We start from the raw sequence: 20,373 nt of genomic DNA, 5'->3' as shown, positions 1-20,373 counted from the left end.
GTTAATGTTTATTTTCATCTGATCCTGTTTCATAAAGCACTTTGGGCTGCATCTTTGCATGAAAGGTGATACGCAAATTAAGTTATTATTATTAATAATACTATTAATATGAAGCTTCAGCTGTCCAAATGAGTCAAATCAAGTAGATATCTTTCAACTTTACAGTCTTTTTAGCACCAAAACTCCTCTTTTTGTTACTATACTTCTACCGCAGCTCAACAGGGAAACACAAAGAGGGAATTTCATGCTAAAAAGAATGTAAATGTGTCAGATATCCACTTTATATGACTAACTCAGACTGCTGAAACATCATATAAGCTTCACATTAACTTTTAAATGCATTTTTGCACATAAATGACTGTGTGGCTTCCATCACTTACATTGAAAGCACATTTGAAGAGGATCTTTTAACAGCCAGTATGAACAGGAGGAATGATCACAGTGAGGGAAAACCTCTTTCAATGTTCATATGAGCACCTGACAAGTTGTTTTAGGGCACACTTGAAAAAAAAAAAAAATTGTGAACCCATCCTTTAAAGGTGGCGCACAGGTGCACCGTGGTGAGCTCGGGTTCGTCCCACTGCGCCTGCGTCCCGCGGCACGCTGAGGGACAAACAGAGCAGCTATTGTTAGCAGACGGCCAGCCAGCCAGCAGGTTGAGTCAGAGTTATCCCGAACTCACCCACCTACCTGTTGAATATTTACACCATTTATTTGCAAAGCGAGGGCCGACTCACTGTCGAAGAACAAAGTCAAAACCTCGGCTGTGGACAGGTGAGGAAAGGAAGGAGGACATCGAGGAAAACTCGGGAGGAAAGAAGGAAGTAAATAAGGACAACAACGACCGTTGGGCTGGAACTCAACAGGTTAGCTACTTCAATGTTATAGCAGCGGCTCGGACTTTTTAATTTCCCCCCACGTCGTAAAAGAAACAAACACGAAATAAAATGCCGTTGGGACCATGGAGGAAGAAAAACAAGTCGACGAAAGAGCAGTTGGTGGACAACGAGGAGGTCAGCGGCGGACAGGCAGGTGCCGGGAGCTTGGGTAAATCCGCTGTGAACGGCGCCGGGCTCCCGCCTCCACCTGCCAACCTGCGGCCCAAGCTGGTCTTCCACACTCAGCTGGCGCACGGAAGCCCCACCGGCAGGATCGAGGGATTTGGCAACGTGAAGGAGTTGTATGCGAAAATAGCTGAGGCTTTTAATATAAGTGCACCTGAGGTAAGATCTCACCTGTTGTTGTTGTTGTTGTTAAAAGAGGGGAAAAAAGTGATGGAAAGGATTTAGTGTTGCGTTCAGGTGTTAAAGCTCTATTTTACTCGGAGTACGTGAAGTATTCTAACAGATACCTTTTTGTTTTTAGACTTTTACAGAAAATAAACTGTAAAAAGTGATGAAAAGTATTACTAAAGCACTGCATTTATGTGCAAATTTGAGGTATTTTAATTTTTACTTCTTTATAGTTATACTTCTCTACATGTCAGAGGGACATATGGTGCTTTTTACTCCACTAAATTAGTTTTACAGCTGTGCTCTGCCACTTTTATTAGTCATATGTAAGTTAACAGGGTCAACAGTACAATGAAATGTGTTGGGACGAGAACACAGCTCAGCTCAGCAATAAGAGCACTAGTCATGAAATACATAAGATAAAAAAAATTTTTAAAAAGATGGGATGAGATATAGATAAAATATGACACTATATACTTATATGAAAATGAGGATTTAGGCTATGTGTAAAAGTGACAGGTGTAAGCAACAGTATTGCACATTGGGTATGTAATTACTACAGTTACTTTCAGATTACAATACAATAAATTGTTAGCCTGTGATCTGTACACAAGCAGCGTCTAAGTGGAGCCCCTTGTCACATTTCAGATGTCTGTCAGTTGTTAGTAATTTCACCAAAGAGACATTTCCCCTCCAGCTCCCTCACATGATTTCATTTAGATATAAACATTACATACATTACATACATTTATTTAGTTATTCAAGGCCCAAAAGAGATAAAATGATTAATCATTTTACAAAAAAGCTCTGAATATAAAACACCCAGATATGTTGAATACAACATTGTGTAGCTGAACTCTCTCTTACCCTTTTAATCATATCCTGACCCCTGAGATTTATCATGTGACCCTTTGGAGGGGGCTGACCCATATGTTGGGAACTACTGGACCAAACTTACCAAACTGTATATAAAGCAATTAAAACCAGCTCCACCTCGACCAGCTACAGTGCTCACAATCTATGTCGTAATATATCCGCATCAGGTGCCAAACTTTGACTTTTGATACCTTAAGTACATTTTACTGATAACACAGGACTTCTACCTGTAATTAAGTATTTTTACACTAATTTATTGGTAACTTTACCCAAGTAAAGAATCTGTATATTTTCTTCACAACTAAGTGTAAGTATCCCAGCAACACTCCACAGAAATAGATAGAAAATTTATTTAAAAACGGAGATTTGACTTGATTCTGTCATAAACAACATACACACACTCATAAACAAAACATTCACAAAAATCAAAACAAAAGACTCAGATTCAACCCAACATGACACCTTGACATGCAAAGACACAAACAAGTAAGACGGATACTTGCAGTAAAGGTTTAACAGTTTTATAAGTGGTGTTTTCTGGGAGGTAATCCTCATGGTGGCCATTAAAAGTCAACTTTGATTGTCTTATGTCACAGCTAGTAAGTGTTTGTAAAGGCACGCCCTGCCTGCACACCTTCAACCCCCGCAAAACTGAGAGAGAAATGAGTCTTAGCTTCGTATGCAGTCACTGGACACCTGACAAATTAACGCTGTGTCTATTTATAAGATCCAGTTCTTCGTTCTCATTCAGCATCAGATTCTCTTAAGAAGCAAGAGCTAAAGCTGCACGTCTACACGGAGGTCCTGAAAACAAAAACAGGCTCTGTGTCCTCCTCTAAGCTCAGACTGCGTAAGCTCTTCTTTTCAGAGGAAAGTGTGAGTGGCATGTTTGGCTTTTGTTAACCAGAATGCGACTAGATAGGCCGGCGGGGCAGCCTGTTATCAGCCCGGCGTGCTGCAGGAGCTGCAGGAGATGTGAACTTCCTTCCTGTCTTGAAGCTCAAGAGATACTGTCACTTCCCTCAGCAAGTGCAATAAGCGGAAAGGAACAGGAATGAAAGTGGATGAGTTGAGTCAGCTGTCGGAGACCCCCCCAGTCAAGTAGTTGTTTTTCTTTTTTCCAGTCAGTGTGCGTTACAATAACAGGATTAAACAGATAGAAACTCACAAAAATACACATTAATATATTTTTATATAAAGAAGTAGACCTGTCCTGTTGAAGAAGAGATGTCCCATAACTCCCATCCCATGACTCTGTTGCATTTCACTATGTTAATGTGGTCAAAATCATCACTGAAAGTCATGTCAGTGGATTTTAGGATTGTCAGATAGTCTATATGGGGGGAAAAAAAGGAACGAATAGTTGAATCCTCATATTGAACAGCCAATCCTGAGTCAGGTACGGCCCTAGAAAGGAATTTGTCTCGTTGGTACACAGCAAAGAGCTCAATACAGGACTTAACATGTAGATGTACATGTGATAAGAGGAGGGCTGCTTCTCTCAATCAGGACACAGTCTTTCTGACTTGATGGTAAAAATGATCTTTAATGAGGCTCAAACAACAAAGCAAGTTTTTATCTGCGAATGGGACACCGTCCATTTTTCTACATGATGGTATTTGTTCCATCACGTCTGTCAATAACGCTCATAAGGACTTTTCTGTCTCTGCCTGAACTTGTTTTAGTAGAGCAACTGCCTCACAGCGTGTTCTTTTTCTAAAGACGAGCACAGTGCTGCAGTACTTTTGAGATTTAGGGATTTTAGCTGATTTTCAGCAGGTTGCACTGCAGGACCGGGTTCATACTGGGGCTGCAACTAAGGATTATTTTTCATTATGGAACAATCTATTCTATAAAATGTCTGAATATGGTGAAAAATGTTGATCACTGTTTCCGAAAGCACAAGTTTTGCCCTGACCAACAGTCCAGAATCCAAAGATATTCAGTTTATTATCATAGAGGATTAAAGAAACCAGAAAATATTCACATTTAAGAAGCTGGAACCAGAGAATTTGGGGTTTTTTTTTCCTTTAAAAATGCCTCAAAACTATTAATCGATTATCAAAATACTTGGCAATTAATGTATTAGTTGGCAACTAGTTGGTAATTTTAGTTTATACCCTCATGTTTGCTGGATCTTGCCCTGCTGAAGTGTCCTTGTGCAAGATGCTGATATTCTCCTATCTTCAGGAGCGCTGTTCTGCAGCTGGTTTTGAACTCTAGCCTTATTGTGAAGGAGACAAGAGTGTGGGAGCAGTAAAATATCATGTTTGTGTTTTTGGTCATTTTCACAGTAGGAGGAACAAAATAATTCCCTGCTGAAGTGACGCATCAAGGCTCGTCAAGCAGGTAGTGGAGGAAATGAAGCACAAATGTCAACATATCAAGTTGTCCCATTAGTAGCTCTATCATAGCTGCTGTATTTTCCTGTACAGTAGATGCAGAAAACATGTGTGTCACAGAGGCCAGCCAGACACTCACCTATTCATAAATGTGAAAGAGAAAGAGGGAGTGTGATGTGATAATGTTAGCTGTTGAACTCCACAGCTTTTGCCACAGGAAGTCTCTCACGTCCGGCTCAGTGGGCACAGCCTCAAATCTAACCAGATAACTCGTCTCGGCCACAGCCAGGGGCGTCCCAGAGGAACCCGGGGGAGCCGCTCTGCCAGGGCCTCCTCCCTCCATAAACATCACCAAAACCTCAGTCGGCTGCCCACGCTGACTGGACGTGACCTGTATCACAGAGCAAAAAGATAGCAGAAAACATGTGTTTCCCAACAGCTTTCCAGTAATGAAGTGAGGAAAGTAGCTTCTAATGGACACCTGTGCCATACTGGAAAATGTTTAAAAGTTTTCAATACTGGTCAGTGTGCAAAATTAGCACCAGCTACCAGCCAAATGCTTGTAAATTATGCAAGTGGCTGGTAGATTTGTTACACTCACCAGCCAAAAAAAACAATGGTTATCTATTGAGTGGCTGGAACATTCACTAGTCATTTGGACCCTGATACTGGTGCAGTTATGACGCCTTAATTTCTGCACCAAAATAACAAAATTCTTCTCTTTTTAATACCTTAAACATGTTTTTCTACAAGTCCTCTCTTTCACAAAACATGTTAAACTTCACGTTGCATCAATATTTAATGTTGTCTTAACACTCAACAGATAAACAAGAACTTTTCCAAATTAAATTTGCACACCAGTTTGAATAAATAAGATTAAGATAAGATGATTATTCGATTATCAAAATAGTTGCAGATTCATTTTCTGTCAATCGATTTATTGACTAGTTGTTGCAGCTCTACAGTTTTTTCTTACTCTGTGCTTTGGACATATTTTGCTACTGATAAAGACGCAGGTCTGTCTGTGTTTGATGAAGAGCAAATGAAAGATGCAATGATAGAGATATTATACACCACTAAACTGTCAAAAGCAGTCTGCACTCAACATGTGAAGAGACAAATTTCCCACTGAGCATCAGACATTTGAATGCGCCATCTGTCTTTAAGTATAATAACCCAGTCGCAGACTAAGCAGTAAATGCATTTTGTTTTTGCATATTAAAACATTACACACACAGCTGTAAATGAAATGTAAGGTTATGCACAGTTCAAGACCACTAAACTTCTGCTTTTGAGCTCTTTGTAGTGTTTAAGTAAGAGGTCGGTCACCATTTAGACGTCTCTTTACACTTATAATCAGTGTTAAATTACTGAGTGGGTTTAGGCTGATGTTTCGGGTTTATTTGTAGTATCAGTTTTCATTTTAAATCATTGTTAGTGTTCAATATTTCCTCCTAGACTTTACACAGATACAACCTCTAGTTTGTTGGATTTACACTATTTTGTATACATTTAATTCTTTGACATTTTGACTAAACTGTAGTAAATTCAGTGAAATTCAGATTTTCCTCAAGTGTTATAACTGCAGCTTATTAATCAGGCTGCTGCTCTGTGAACATAAATCATTACTTGTAGACGTGGAACTATTTTTATCACTCTGTTTTCACTTTTGCATCATTGTAAACGAACCTGGAGGACAAAATAAATAAACAGGGAGCCACCTAGAAACCACAACTGCGGTTATAAAACTCTGGGACATTGAGAGGTTACATGAGCGCTTGGCTCAGCTTGGTATAAATTATGTAATGAACAATAGCGTTGTCTTCCTTCCTTGTACTCATTGCCACTAATAGGTTACACATTTCTTTCCAAACAGACATCAGATTTCATTAAAGCGTGTTCGGATTCACTGTGAGCTCCAAATTGTTGTGCCCTAATTAGACAGTAGCTCTTATGTTACAGTAAAAGCTCCGTCAGTTTATTTAGGAAGCAGAAGTGATGGAAAGGAATTTGTCAGAGTGAACTAACTGGTATCTGAAAGGTAATAACAGCAAATACACCAAACGTAAAGGGACTGAAGGCTTTACAGAGCGTATAGTTTAATCTCTATCTGATCTCAGCCAGCAAGATATCAACCTTAAAGCATCAGATCTTTCTGTGTGCTCGTTCTGCTCGGGTCAAAGTCTGGTTATTAACTCCGGAGCTGTAGAGTTTGAGGTGTGGCTCTGTGACTTTGCTTCTCGTCCACCTGTTGCAGTGAGCGTGCTCCCTGATCACCAGAAACACGGAGCTATTTGCCTACAGTTTGAATATCTGGGCTGCGGTCGTGTGACAGAACCACACGACTTGTTTTTTTTTTTTTTTTTGGTTTGCAAGGTGCTAGGAAGTTGTACTTCCATGTTTGCAGCCAGACATTTCTTAATCTGTGTGTGTGGGCGGGAGGGAGGGAGGGGAGAGGGGGGATTAGGTGGAAACAATCTCATTTGATGGAGTTTGAGTCTGCTGTTTTATAAAAACTCCTGGAAATCAATAAACTGTAGCATTTAGGCTGCGTCAGTGTATATGTGACATGCAGTTTGCCTCGATTGGGATTCATAATAAGTGTTGTTTTGCGTGTGTGTAGAGATTATTAAACCTCTCACATCAATCAGGACGTGAGAAATTGCTAATGAGCAGCCATAGGATCATTTTTTTGTAATAAGGTGTAAAAAGCGTTTCAGTGTGGTGACACAAACAGTCCTTGTTTTCAGACAAAAGATTAATAAAAAACATTTAGTAGCTCAAAGTCTACAAAGCTGTTTGATTTGATGCTATTATGAGTATTTTGGAACATACCGAGAATATTTTTGCTAAGTTTTAGCTCCTTAACTACAAATCAAGTATAATTTTGCTGACAAATACATGTTGATTTTTTTAAAAATATATTTTTCCTTTTGCGATGAGAGATTGTTGCTTTCAATAAGTGACTGACAGTTATTTATTATCAACTAATCTGACAACTATTTTATCATTTTGTTTATTGTTTAGTCTATAAAATGTCAAAAAAATAGTGAGAAATGCTCATAATAGCTTTCTTAAGTCCAAAGTGACGTCTTTTAAACTTCTTGTTTTGTCCGACCTACAGTCCAAAATCCAAAGAGTCGATTTATAAAGACACAAAAAAGAGAAAATGGAAAAACAACCTCACATTTGAGATGCTGGAACCTGATAATAACTGGCATTTTGCTTGATAAATGAAGCGATAAACTTTCTTTGTGTTGCGAAATCGCTTTGAAACATGTAGTCTGAGTTAATTTTTGTCAAAGCTCCATAAATTATCACGTCATGGTTGATTCGTTTTAAATGCAGATTGGTTTGACTGTACTGATCTGCATTACCTTGTAACAATAATGTTTAGTATACTGAACATTATAAAGTTGAATGGAAATGAATGTTGTTTAGTGTGATAGATGATATTGTGTACTGTAGAAGAATACCAGTTGATTTTCATACCTTTCTGAAATGAATAGAAACCAACAGCTGCCTTTGTTGTAGGACAAAATGCAAATCTAAAACACAACAACATGGTTTCCAAAAGCTGTGATGTGAAGTATGTGTGATGTACAGTAAATGGACTAAATGCAACCCACTGGTATGATCCTTCAAGTATATTATTAGTGGGTTTATTTTATTGCATTTTTAAACATTTCTGCTTAATAAAAATAGTGTTTTTATTTTGCACTGATCAGCCAGTCAAGTGTTTTTTAATCTTAATGCTTTCCACCAGCTGAAACCATTATTTCTCGTTAAATAGGTCCCAGTTATATTGTATTAGTGTATAATAACATGTTCTTAAATTATGCTGCAACATGATGCCAGTGAACATGTGGTTACTGGTAATTGCGCTTCATTAAACACGCAACAAGCAAATGAGCACAAACTCTCCCTGTGTGTCTGTGTGTGTGTCTGTGCACACCATACGCCCGCGAGAAACAAATGTGACGCTAACGAGGAGTGTGTGTGTGTGTGTGTGTGTGTGTGTGTGTGTGTGTGTGTGTGTGTGTGTGTGTGTGTGTGTGTGTGTGTCTGTGTGTGTGTGTGTGTGTGTGTGTGTGTGTGTGTGTGTGTGTGTGTGTGTGTGTGTGTGTGTGTGTGTACGCTCACCACCGACTGGACTGGATCTGGTTTTTACTGGGATTTAAGTGGTTGTTTACCAGCAGTGAAGCAGAGGAAAGTGTTGTCACGGCACCGCAGCCCGCACAACAACAGCAGCAGCAGGTTTTTAAGAGGCAAGTTCAGGTTTCCATTAGCCTCTCTGAGGATTGATGTGACGGAGAAGAATAAACCACCGCAGTTAAAAAAGATAAAACTAATATTTATCACCTGTTTGGGTTTGATGATGTATGAGAGAAGAGTTTGACCTCCTGGTTGTTTAACAGCTCTCTCGTTCCCTTAATGGTTTTAGATACTGTAGTTTCTATCAGGGCTGGAAGCTGTTTTTAGTCTCTGAACTAGTGGGAAAATTAAATATTTTTCATTATTTTATCAACACACACATTCAGGTTTCTGTAGTTTAACTCTCATGGAGTTTTTTTTTTTCTTGGTGCATCTAGAGTGGTGATAAATCAAGATTACCAGTTAAGCCAGGGTTACCTCAATAAACCAGGTATACAGCATGGACAGTATTCCAGTTTTTTAAACGCACTGCAAATAAAATAAAGCAAAAAAACAACAACTTTGACACCCTGAAATCTTTGTATTAAAGGAGTTGTATCATGCACATTTCCGGGTTTATAATCTGGGGGAGCTACTAGAATATCTTCACATAATTTACAGTTTAAAAAAACTCACTCTGTCCTGATTGGTTAGCTCCTAGAGGCTTCACCTTGCGAGGCAGCTGGATTCACAAGATCACACCAGAATCCATCTTGTTAGGCTTCAAGTTATGCGCTTGTGTCCCAACCAACCAACCAACCACCGGTGGTTCGGACCAATCAGCGTCTTATGAGGATTCTTGTGTGATCTCGTGAATCCAGCTGCCTCGCAAGGTTTGACAGTGATAGATGGTTCATCTAATCACCTGCCAAGTATTTTTTGAAAGCGCCTGCCCTTTTCTAAACAGTTTTTCAAGGACGACTTCTCAGATGATTCTCTGTAACAAACCATCTGGTGCGTCAGGTTACTGGAAGCTGCCCCGGCGGCTCAGGATGCCACATGAACGAACAATAGTAGAAAGATTTCACTTCTTTTTCTTGTTCTTTACTCAAAATGGAAACTTCTCAAATACATCGGTACATGTTAGAGCTGGAGTCTGATTCAAAATATGTGAGTGGACAATGTTAACAACCCGGTGAAGGATACAGGACCTCTTTTATGGGCATGGACAAACAATCTGACGTCAGTTTGACGGGGAAGTAGAATTAACTTTGCAAATGAAGCATTCAGAGCAGGCTGAAGGCCTGGCTTTGACTTGCAGGGAGCATTTAACCTACATTCGCCTCAAGTTTCAGACCTTAGACCATGTTTAACACAGACATCGAACATCATAACAGTATAAAAATAACAGAAAATCACAAACTATGATATATCCCCTTTTAAAAACACAAAAAGGTGCCAATCTGAAGGTATTTCCACCATATGGAGGCTGTTTTATCACATGTACAAACCAAGTAGCACAGTCCAGCTGATCGAGGACTTAACTTTCTAACAAATACTACTACTTTAAAACAAATCACCTGTCTGCGATCATAAAATAATCAAACTTAATGTCATGTTGCATTGTGTACATATTATATTTTCAGTACCAGTTATACAAAGAAAATTCAAATCTGTCACACAGGACTTGAAACAAGCAGAAGACTGCAACAAACAGAGCCAACAGTGCTGCCAAAAGTTCTCTTTTGCTTCGTTAATTGCAGTTCTTCTGACAGTTTTTGCCAGAATATCTTATTTTTTTCATATTCTGTGCTGCTGAACATCACAGTTTTGTCTTTTACAGTCAGTAAACCGAGCTCGACTCAGATCAGCTCAGTTTCGGCTTTATGAAACAGATTAATCCCGTTTCAGTTCGTCAGGCTCATTACACCCGTCAGCCGTCATTCTGAAGCATCTTACGTCGGCAGTTAGGTAAATGATTACACTGGCTTAAATGCTGATGAATGTGATTTCCTTTTCAAAACAGTCACACCACAATGCACACAGCTTACATCAGCGTTCCTCTATTAACTACTAAAAACATCCAACACTGAAACAACAGTATCTGAAGTTGATACATGGAGAGGGAAAAAAAAGCCATCATATCAGTAATTCCCAACTGTACGCAAAGTATTTTCCCTTTAATCTCTCTGACCCTCGTTTCTGCTGTTAAAAGACCCGTCGGAGAGGCTGTAAATGGACAGCGGTGCAGTTGCCAAAGAAACTGGTTTCCCAAGCTTTTAGTCAACAGCGTTTCAATGCAGGGCATATTTCAGAGGGAGATCCAATTAAAGGCTGTATTTATCTAGCTTTACCTCTCTTCAAACAAAAGGCAGGAGACGTGATCTCTCATTTAACAGGGTAACTGTAGAGAAAACACATAGGTGGAGATTTGCAGAGAAGAGATTAAATTCATATTATTGTGTTTATTGTAAACTGTCCGCTTGACAAATCGCTCTCATTTAGTGGAGTCATGTTGTTTTTATAGCTGGTGAACTGTAGACACATTTGTAAAGAGGACGGAAAAGAATAATATGCAATAAAAATAATTTTCAACTCGGTTCTCGGTTAAGTATTAAAGCTGCAGCGTGCGTTGTTAGGCATTAGTTAAAATGAATACTCAGCTGTTCGTTTGGGTGGAGAGTAGTGCCACAACTAACTATTGTTTTCATTTAATAGATGAATCAGTCTATGAAATGTCTGAAAGTAGTGAAAACTGCTCCTCACAATTCCCCAGAGCATGAGATGATCTCTTCAAATGTCCTTTGTTTTGTCCGACCAACCGTCCGAAACCAAAAGGTTCTGTCTGCAGTCATATAAAACAAAGAAAAATCCTCAAACTTAATGTTATAAGTAATGAATGCTGTGTTAAAAACTAGAAAACAAACAGCAGGATCTCTGCAATACTTGAAACGTCTTAAAAAGAAATGAATTCAGGTCCCTCAAAGTGCTTAAATATCATTGATGAAGGTTTTATGAATATTTTTTTCTTGCCTTTCATATATCTATAAACTACAAGTGAGACGGGTGTGACAGAGGATTGTGCCGCAGGAAGCGTTTCAGAGAGGAAGCTCATCAGCTCATTACGGGCGAGTGTGAATGTAAATGAATTTAAATTATAATCCATTAATCAATTTTCTGCCACTTATCTGGGTTGATTATTTTTTCTTGGAATTATTGTTATTTACAGCTGGGAAGTGCTGACAACAATGTGATTTAATTAATAAATTCCTCTACGTCAAGAATTTCAGCAAACCAGTCGGGGCAGGAAGGCGTAAAGTTATTTATTGACGATGAAAACAGTATTAAGTTACAGTCTGTGTGGTATTAAAAATATCTTTAAAAGTCTTAAGTGGTATTTGGTGAACACGGCAGAAATCCTGTAGATAAATGTATATAATGTCATCGATCAATCAATCACCTGCTGAGCTGACAAATCTGAACACGTCTCATCACCAGTGAAGTTTCTAGATGAAGTGTAAACAGTTGACTCGCTCATCAAATATTTGCTGTGTCATGTTTTATGAAAATATAACTCCGTCTGACGTCAGCGGAGGTGCTCTGTTTTTTCAGGCGAGGCAGTGCGTCAGTTTAAATCTGATTTTAGTCTGTTTATTTTCCTCTTTTATGTTTTTATTCCTCTTTTGAAAACATTGACCCTTAAATATCTTCATCATGGTTGATGTTAAACAGATTGCGGTGACTCTCCGAGTGCCTGACCTTCTCCATGTGGTTATCAAGGTTCAGGTCAGCGTGATGCAGCCGGTGGGAGGTGCAGTATCTGTTCTTGTGACTCAGAGTTTCAGAGGATAAACGGGCGCTTCAGCGAGCGACGCTGCTCTCTGCGTCCGAGCTACACCCGGCCGGTGTGTGAACGTGCCGTCGGCCCGGTGAGAGGAGAGGAGTGCTGAGAGCAGCCCGCGTCGCAGAGAAGCGGCTTAACGCAGCATTCGGCAGCTTTAGTTAACCGGGTGTAGGCGTCCGCTGCTGTTCCACCCACTCGCTCTCGGGTAAAGCCCTAGCCTGGAGGGGGAGGGTGGTGGTGGTGGTGGTGGAGGGGGGCAAGGGAGGGTCTGTTGTAGAAAAGAAAGGAAGAGAGCTATCAATTCAGCTACAGTGCACCCCTCCCTTGCCACAGATATCTCCTCCTCTTCACTTTCTCCCTTTGCCTTCTCCTCTAGTGGCCTCCTTCCATTATAATCCCATTCTTTTATAGTCTGGTAACCCAGGGCAACGCTTGTGGCCATGTTTGCTAATGTGTGTGTGTGTGTGTGTGTGAGAACAGGGCCTGTTGGTACACAGAAAAAAAAAAAAAAGTCCTAAACAAGGCAGGCTTCTCTGCCAGAGCCTGATTGGTGCTCAAAGGTCATCGTCCTGATGAACCAATACAAATCAATCCCTTTCTGCTGTGCAAACAGGAAGTCAGCCAGTAAATCCTGGTCTGGTATTTCTCCAAACTCTACTAGGAAGCTGATCCCACAATAGAAGTTTGATGCATAACTTGAATACGGACATATCTGTGTGAACATACCATAATTAATGAAGTAGAACGTATTAATAGGCTCAGCGTGCTCTGTATAGGTGAGGCAGAGTGGAATAAATGATTCACTCGCTGTGCTCCTCCTCCTCCTCCTCCTCCTCCTCCTGGGTTTCGCTGTCCTGTCTCTGTTTTAAAGTGCTGTTAATTCAGGCAACTTGTGTATTGAGTTCCTGGTAATCACATTCCTCTCTCTCTCTGTTCTGCCAAGATGTGGCGGCCACAAGGTGTGAAGCCAGATTTCAACATTTCTGGCACAGGAGGAAAGGTCATTTTCCTCGTTTGCTTCATCACAAGCTGGTCCTGCCCCACAGCTTCAAACGCAGCTCCATTAGATGCACATACACACACACACATGTACACACACTGATGACACCGTGGGGTGGAAGAGGGCATTGCTTAGCTGCCGCAATAAAGACAAGAGCTCCCTGATGATTCTTATTTAGCATACTGACACGCAACACTCTGCCGTCTACATTCATGCGCTTTTATTTTTGAATCCGGCTCAGTTTTCAGGCTGTGACTAAAAACAGGGATTCTTTTTTTGGTTGTGTACAAAAGATGCAGACTCATCTGGGTGTTTCCTTCACAGCAGGGCCTCTTCTTTTATTCCTTTTCCCTAAAAGGCCAACAATTAATAGTCTTTTATTTGATTTTCAGTGCATATGACACAGTTTTCATATAGTCAAAGTCATCTTTACCCACATTTTTTTGCACACGTTTGTAATATACTGTATGTGTCTACTGTATTGTCTTCCATACAGATCCTGTTTTGCACCCTAAACACCCACAAGATAGACATGGATAAGCTGCTGGGGGGGCAGATCGGCCTCGAGGACTTTATCTTCGCCCACATTAAAGGGATCAAGAAGGAGGTGGAAGTGTATAAATCTGAGGAAGCTCTGGGCCTCACCATCACCGACAACGGAGTAGGCTACGCTTTCATCAAGGTGAGGAGGAAAAAGGGGAACGTCTCGCTTCAAACACATCAGCGTCAACCTTTATTTCACCTCCGAAGACAATGAAGAAGGAATCCTCTTTTACTGTGGTGTCGAGTTGCGTAACGTAATAAGCACAGACATGGATAGAAAATTAAGCTTTGTAGACGCAGGATTCAAATGTAGAGAAGAAAAACATGTTTATTGTATTTTGTTCATTTGGTAAACCGGCTGTACTGGGATGAGTACGTTTTACATTGGTTATGTTAGTTATCTATCTATTTTAATGTCAGAGATTAAGTTGTATAATAGGATTAGGTTCAATGTAAATAGTAAACTGTGTCAGATTTAACTAAATCCCCAAAGTCATGTCAGTTATGTAGTTATGTGGGAAAAATCAGGTCATGACATGTTTTTATGTGTGTATATGAGGATCATCACAGGTTACCAGAGTCTAGAGCTGCAACTAACTGTTATTTTAATTAGTAATTAATCTTCCAGTTATTTTTCAGTTTAACAGATTTGGTCTATAAAACATCATGACAGTAAAAAAATGTCCACGGTGACGCCAAATTTTGTCCGAACAACCGTCCAAAACCTCACAATATTCAATTTCCTGTGATGTAAGACAAGGAAGAGCTGCACATTTTTAAATTTGAGAACCTAAACCATCACATTTTTTGCATTTTTGTTTTTAAAAGGAACCAAAAGATAAATTTATTATCAAAATAGTTGCGGGTTAATTTTCTGTCAATCGATGAATCGACTAACGGTCGCAGCTCCAGCAGAGTTCAGTCTGGAGTCTTTAAATTGCTTCTTTTGTCTGACCAACAGTCCAAAAACCCAAAAATATTCAATTTACAAAAATATGAACCACAGAAAAACAAAGCAAAGTCTTGTATGTACTACACAATAATCAATAAGTTATTGATTATATGGAAATTCCCCAAGATTAACTAAATTATTAGAATTTGAATTGATAAATCTTCTGTTGTTTTTCTAATCTAATCATCTGATCCTTTCAGTTTTACTCCCAATTGTACCAATTATATTGTACAAATAATCTAGTAAATAAATGAATAAAAGGTAAAGTGTAATAACCGAAGTTAAATATTGATCAGACAAGTGTTTCCTCTGAAGAATATTCTGATTATATTTAATTCAAGATGCTATTCATTGCTTCGTACGCCTGACTGCCGTATTGAAAGTAATTTCCTAAACTTGCTCTCACATCGGGAGTCATTATTCGTCTTGGTATGTTGCCTCTGTTGTTGTAGACCAGTCTAATGAGCTTACTGGGTCTCAGTCATCTCAGTCCACCAGAACAGATTGCTCACATGTGCCATCATGTGATGCTGGAGCTGCACTGCATGCTGATAACCTGACAGTGTTAACGGTACGCTGCAGCCTCGGCTCGGTGTTGTGATGCTGCGTCTTTGACAGCACGACTCGGCTGAACTGACTGCTGATCCGAGCAAATGAAATCTGGGATATTAAACTACTATGACTTTGTGTTTAAACTACTTTAACAACTTGTAAACTATTATTTGCATGAACAGTTCCTCACATGAAGTAAGTTGTTGATCAGGTAGGTTTATATAGTGAGCAAAATGTAGGTCAGGAAGCAGGTTTTCCAGTAGCTTAAGCAGGAACCTTTGAAAAATGTAATGAAACAGGTTCCCGTTCGCCCTCGAGTACTTTTGTCCTCCTGTGGAGAACAGAACGAGAAAAATATCATTTATATTCAAAAGGTCATGAATCGGTGCAGCGTTCAGTAGATGCTGCTTAGCTGGCAGAGCAGATATAGATTTGCATTACAAACGTCTGTTTCCTTTTTTTTAAAGCGTTTGAAGTCTCGAACACAACACTGTTTTTATTAAGCTTTAACGTTTCTAACTATTTCTGTTTTCTGCTCAGTCAAGTGGTTTCACATCAGTGGACTCATAAACAGGAGGAAGGTGATTATATGATGAAAGAGCAAAAACTCCTTCAGTGTTGCCCAGAATCTCCGTGTTTGTTTTCTGCTGTCTTACTCAGCAGTTTTGTCTCTTTTTTGGCATCTCATAAATGAATTAACCTGATTTTTATTATGTGTGTGTGTTGTCACATTCTTCACTGATTCCTCTTTTTATTGCTTTTGTTGGCTTTTCTTTCCAAGAGAAATTAGAACAAATAGACCGATAAAGAACAAACAAATATAAACATATAAACAAGAACCAAAAAGAGGAAAAAAACCAAAACAAAAAATAACAGAATCATCTCATTAACGCTGGTAAAACAGCCGTCTGTGACGCATAAAGAGACCAAAATCCCTGTGATACGTACAAGTGTTCATTATGTTTGTATATCAATTCATAGAGAAAGAAATATTCATAAACTATTAAATGAAACATAAACCAGGAAAACAAAAACTTGTTCCAGACAAATATAATCCTTTACATCTTTACAGTTAGTCATCATTAACTCAAAGTTTTCTAGTCTCTATATTCAGGTCTAACTTGGTGTTTCCACTTACTGAGGGTCACCCAGCGGAGATAAAGCCTGTTAGAGCTGCAGCAAATGTTGAAACCCCAGTTAAACGATGATCTTTCCCCCTAAGAGACAAAGTTGAATTGAAAAAGGGCTGCAACTGACATTTATTGATTAATCTGTTGATTGTTTTCTCAATTAATGGATTAGTTGTTTGGTCCATAATATGTCAAAAATGGTGAAAAATGTTGATCTCTGTTTCCCGCAGCCCAACAAGACGTCCTCAAATGTCTAAATGACTTAAAAAGAACCAGAAAATATTCACATTTGAGAAGTTGGAAGTCATTAAAATAGTTTCTTGTGTTGTTTTGATTACGTCTCTCCAGAAAGGCAGAACTACGTATGAATAAAGGTACCTTCATGTTGTTTACACTGACTCCTCTCTCTCTCTCTGTTTCTCTCTTCTTGCGTTCGTCCTCTTGGCAGCGCATCAAGGAGGGCAGCGTGGTGGACGGGGTGAAGGTGATCTGCGTGGGTGACCACATAGAGTCCATTAACGGGTCTAACATCGTCGGAACGCGGCACTACGAGGTCGCCCGCATGCTTAAAGAGCTGCCCAAAGACAAGTCCTTCACCCTCAAACTGGTTGAACCGATGAAGGCCTTCGGTGAGTAAGACAAACACGACGGATACGACCCCGACCGTCTCTGTGAGACATTAACACGTTACGTAACTGACCTACATCGTAACGACACAACAGATTCACCTTCAGGATTCAGTTACTACAGCAACCAGGCAGAAGGGGCGACTCTTACATAAGATATCATATGATTTAGATTGTTTACAGGTCACTTTAAGACTAAGTAAATATATATATTTCTGTTTATATGTATTTTGAGCGTGATAGTAAACTTAAGGAGACAACCTGAAACGGGAAAATCATTTTAAACAGCGTTAGATGCTTTTTTTTATCAAACCAGAATGGATAGCCTTGAACTCCTAATTGATAAGTTTTACAGTGTTACAGTATGTCGGTTGTATATGATCAGTATATGTCCACCTATTGGAACTATATGTAGTGTAGGGCAGCAACTAATGATTTTTTTTTAGTTATTGATTAATCTGTCGATTATTTTCCTCATTAATCGATTAGTTTGGTCCAGAAAATGTCAGAAAATGGTGAAAAATGCAGATAATTGTTTTCCAAAGCCCAAGATGACAACCACAACCCAAAGATATTCAGTTTACTGTCACAGAAAACTAAAGAAACCAGAAATTATTCACATTTGGGAAGCTGGAACCAGAGAATTTGGAAATTTTCCTCTTAAAAAAATAACTCAAAATGATTAATTGATTATCAAAGTAGTTGGTGATTAAGTTTTTAGTTGGTAACTAATCGATTAATTGTTGCAGCTTTAAAGTAAAGCAACAGAGTTAACATGGATTGCTATTATTTGAGTAAGTTGGACAACAGAAAAATCTCCAAAAACATGTCTGTCAGTAATAATGTCTGTCGTCTGTTTAACAGAAATGCTTGAGCCCAGATCAAAGGGCGCCAAACCTGCCACTGACAACAAGATCGGCACAGGAAGAGGGACTCTGAGGCTTCGCTCCAAGGGTCCAGCAACGGTAGAGGAGGAGGTAAGTTTATCCTGAGACCTGACACTAACGATGAACACGACAGGTCTTTTCTTTCCTCAAATAACCTTAAAAATTCTCTTTAAGTCAACACATGCTTCAGTGCTTTTACCACCAAAATATGTTTAAACTTATTAACTTGAGGATTAACCCTTTAATTTAAACTTTTTGTGTTTTCTAGCCAACAGAATTTGAGGAGAAAGCAGTGAAGAAGGTCGATGACCTCCTGGAGAGCTACATGGGCATCAGAGACACTGAACTTGGTGAGAATAAATCCTCATGAGCCAGTTTTAACCTGGACGATCCTGTTTGAATATATTCTTACTCTATTACTTTTGCAATAGTTGATGGCAACAAAATATTTAGTTGACCTGAGATATCAGAAGATTATTTGCCTCTGTATTTGATCAAATGTTAAGTATATTATTAGTTATACGTTCCCTCTTGAAAGGATGTACTTTTTAGGTTAATTGCTCAAATGTTGAGTGTCGGCGGTTTTAAAGTATCTAATATCTTATATACTAATTAGTCTTTTGTGTTTTCATGAGTAGTAATTTAAACGATTAGATGTCCGGCTGTGTGCTTATTTATGAAAACGAGAGAAAGATCTTCTGAAATGTCCTCACTCCTCCGTTCCCTCTGCAGCTGCTACGATGGTCGAGGTCGGCCGTGACAAGAAGAACCCGGACGAATTCGCCATGGCGTTAGACGAAACCCTCGGAGACTTCGCCTTCCCGGACGAGTTTGTCTTCGACGTGTGGGGCGCCATCGGAGACGCCAAGCAAGGAAGATTTTAAGATTTGCTCCTGCTTCTCCTAAAAAAAACAAAACAAAACAAAAAAACACACATACACACAAAACACACTCCCTTCTTCCCCAAAAATCACCTCTTAATATCCTCAGAAGCCAACTGGACAAACTTCCAACCAGTGCAAACGGGGTCGGGGGGGTGGGAGGAGGGGAGGGGGTGGACGAAGTGTTCTTACCAACATGTTGTTCTTAGGTGTCGCTTTGCACTCGGATGGAGAATCTTAACGTGTCGACTCGGGCGAAGCGGGGTTCACGTAAGGAATTTAAACATGCTAGAGAGTTTTAAGTGTTATCTTGTAAAGATATCCATGAAATGTGGGATGCAGTTTACCACGCCGGACCTGCGTCCTGCACGCTGAAGAGTTGGCGATTAATTCCAGATGATGTTTTAAACCTTTTTTTTTTTTTATGTAGACACGATAGCTGCATCTTTATGAGCTCATGACGCCGTCCTTCTGTTGGGGACAGCGAACCTCCTAGTTAACAGTGGTCTATTACACTGGTTATCAATGGTACGTGCACACATGTTAAAAATTTTAAAACAATCACAGTTTTAATCACTTTGTAGCTGTGTAATTTTGAATATACAGATGTATCACACAGCTTTTTATAGGCTCTTTTTATATGTGAAAATGCTGCTGATTTTTTTTTTTTTTTTTTCCAGCAGCGGCAGCATTGTGTAATTAGTGTAATTATAGCGATCGTGGCAATATTTCTCTCCTCAAACAAACTTTTTATTTCCCCCCTCGTGTTCGTTTACTTGTGATTTTTTTCTTAAAACTCCTCTCTGTGCCCTTACACATCTCTTCTTGAGCCTTGCGTCCATCCGTCAGTCGCTGGATTACACAGCAGAGACCAGAGGGGGTTTTTATATCTTTTTTAAATGCCTTTTTAGCCAAGTCGACTACACACATTCCACCAATATTCCTTATGTTTCTGATGTTCTTGTAGTCTTGTCAGCACACCGTTAAACGTGTCATGAAATGAGGCATATTAGAGACTTTTTTTTTTTTTCCCTGTAATTTATTTTATCATGAAAAAGAAATCATATGTTGTAAGACATTTTTACAGAGACATGGCTCAACATGAAAGCCATTTGTTTTTGTGTTTTTGTTGAAAGCTGTGTCTGGAATGGGATCAATTGCAATCCAATGTCTTAAATAAATGCACTCGGATTAATGTAACTCCACTACTTAAATCACTGTCAAACTGAATTTAAATAGTGACTTGATTGGTGTCATATGTTCACAGCGTATTGTTTGACGAACCATAAGGGATCTCTGTTGTTGGATAGATAATAAAAGATGATATACTGTTAATACTGTTGTGTAATGAATGAATCTGGCTCACAATGAAAT

The 20,373-nt window shown here is 39.3% G+C and overlaps 1 protein-coding gene across 1 annotated transcript; it reads left to right on the top strand.

The window, feature by feature from the left end:
* The first annotated feature begins 580 nt into the window (after positions 1-580).
* Positions 581-20,334, top strand: gipc2 (GIPC PDZ domain containing family, member 2). The gene is made up of 6 exons (XM_042429280.1): positions 581-1,223; positions 13,925-14,110; positions 17,054-17,234; positions 18,096-18,208; positions 18,387-18,468; positions 18,851-20,334. The coding sequence occupies exons 1-6, from the start codon at positions 948-950 to the stop codon at positions 19,000-19,002; spliced, it is 990 nt and encodes a 329-aa protein (XP_042285214.1). The 5' UTR covers positions 581-947; the 3' UTR covers positions 19,003-20,334.
* The last annotated feature ends 39 nt before the right edge of the window (positions 20,335-20,373 follow it).

This window comes from Thunnus maccoyii, chromosome 12, assembly GCF_910596095.1.
Source record: "Thunnus maccoyii chromosome 12, fThuMac1.1, whole genome shotgun sequence".
NCBI lineage: Eukaryota > Metazoa > Chordata > Actinopteri > Scombriformes > Scombridae > Thunnus > Thunnus maccoyii.
Note: the sequence above shows the minus strand (reverse complement) of the source record. Positions and strands in the feature narration are given on the sequence as shown.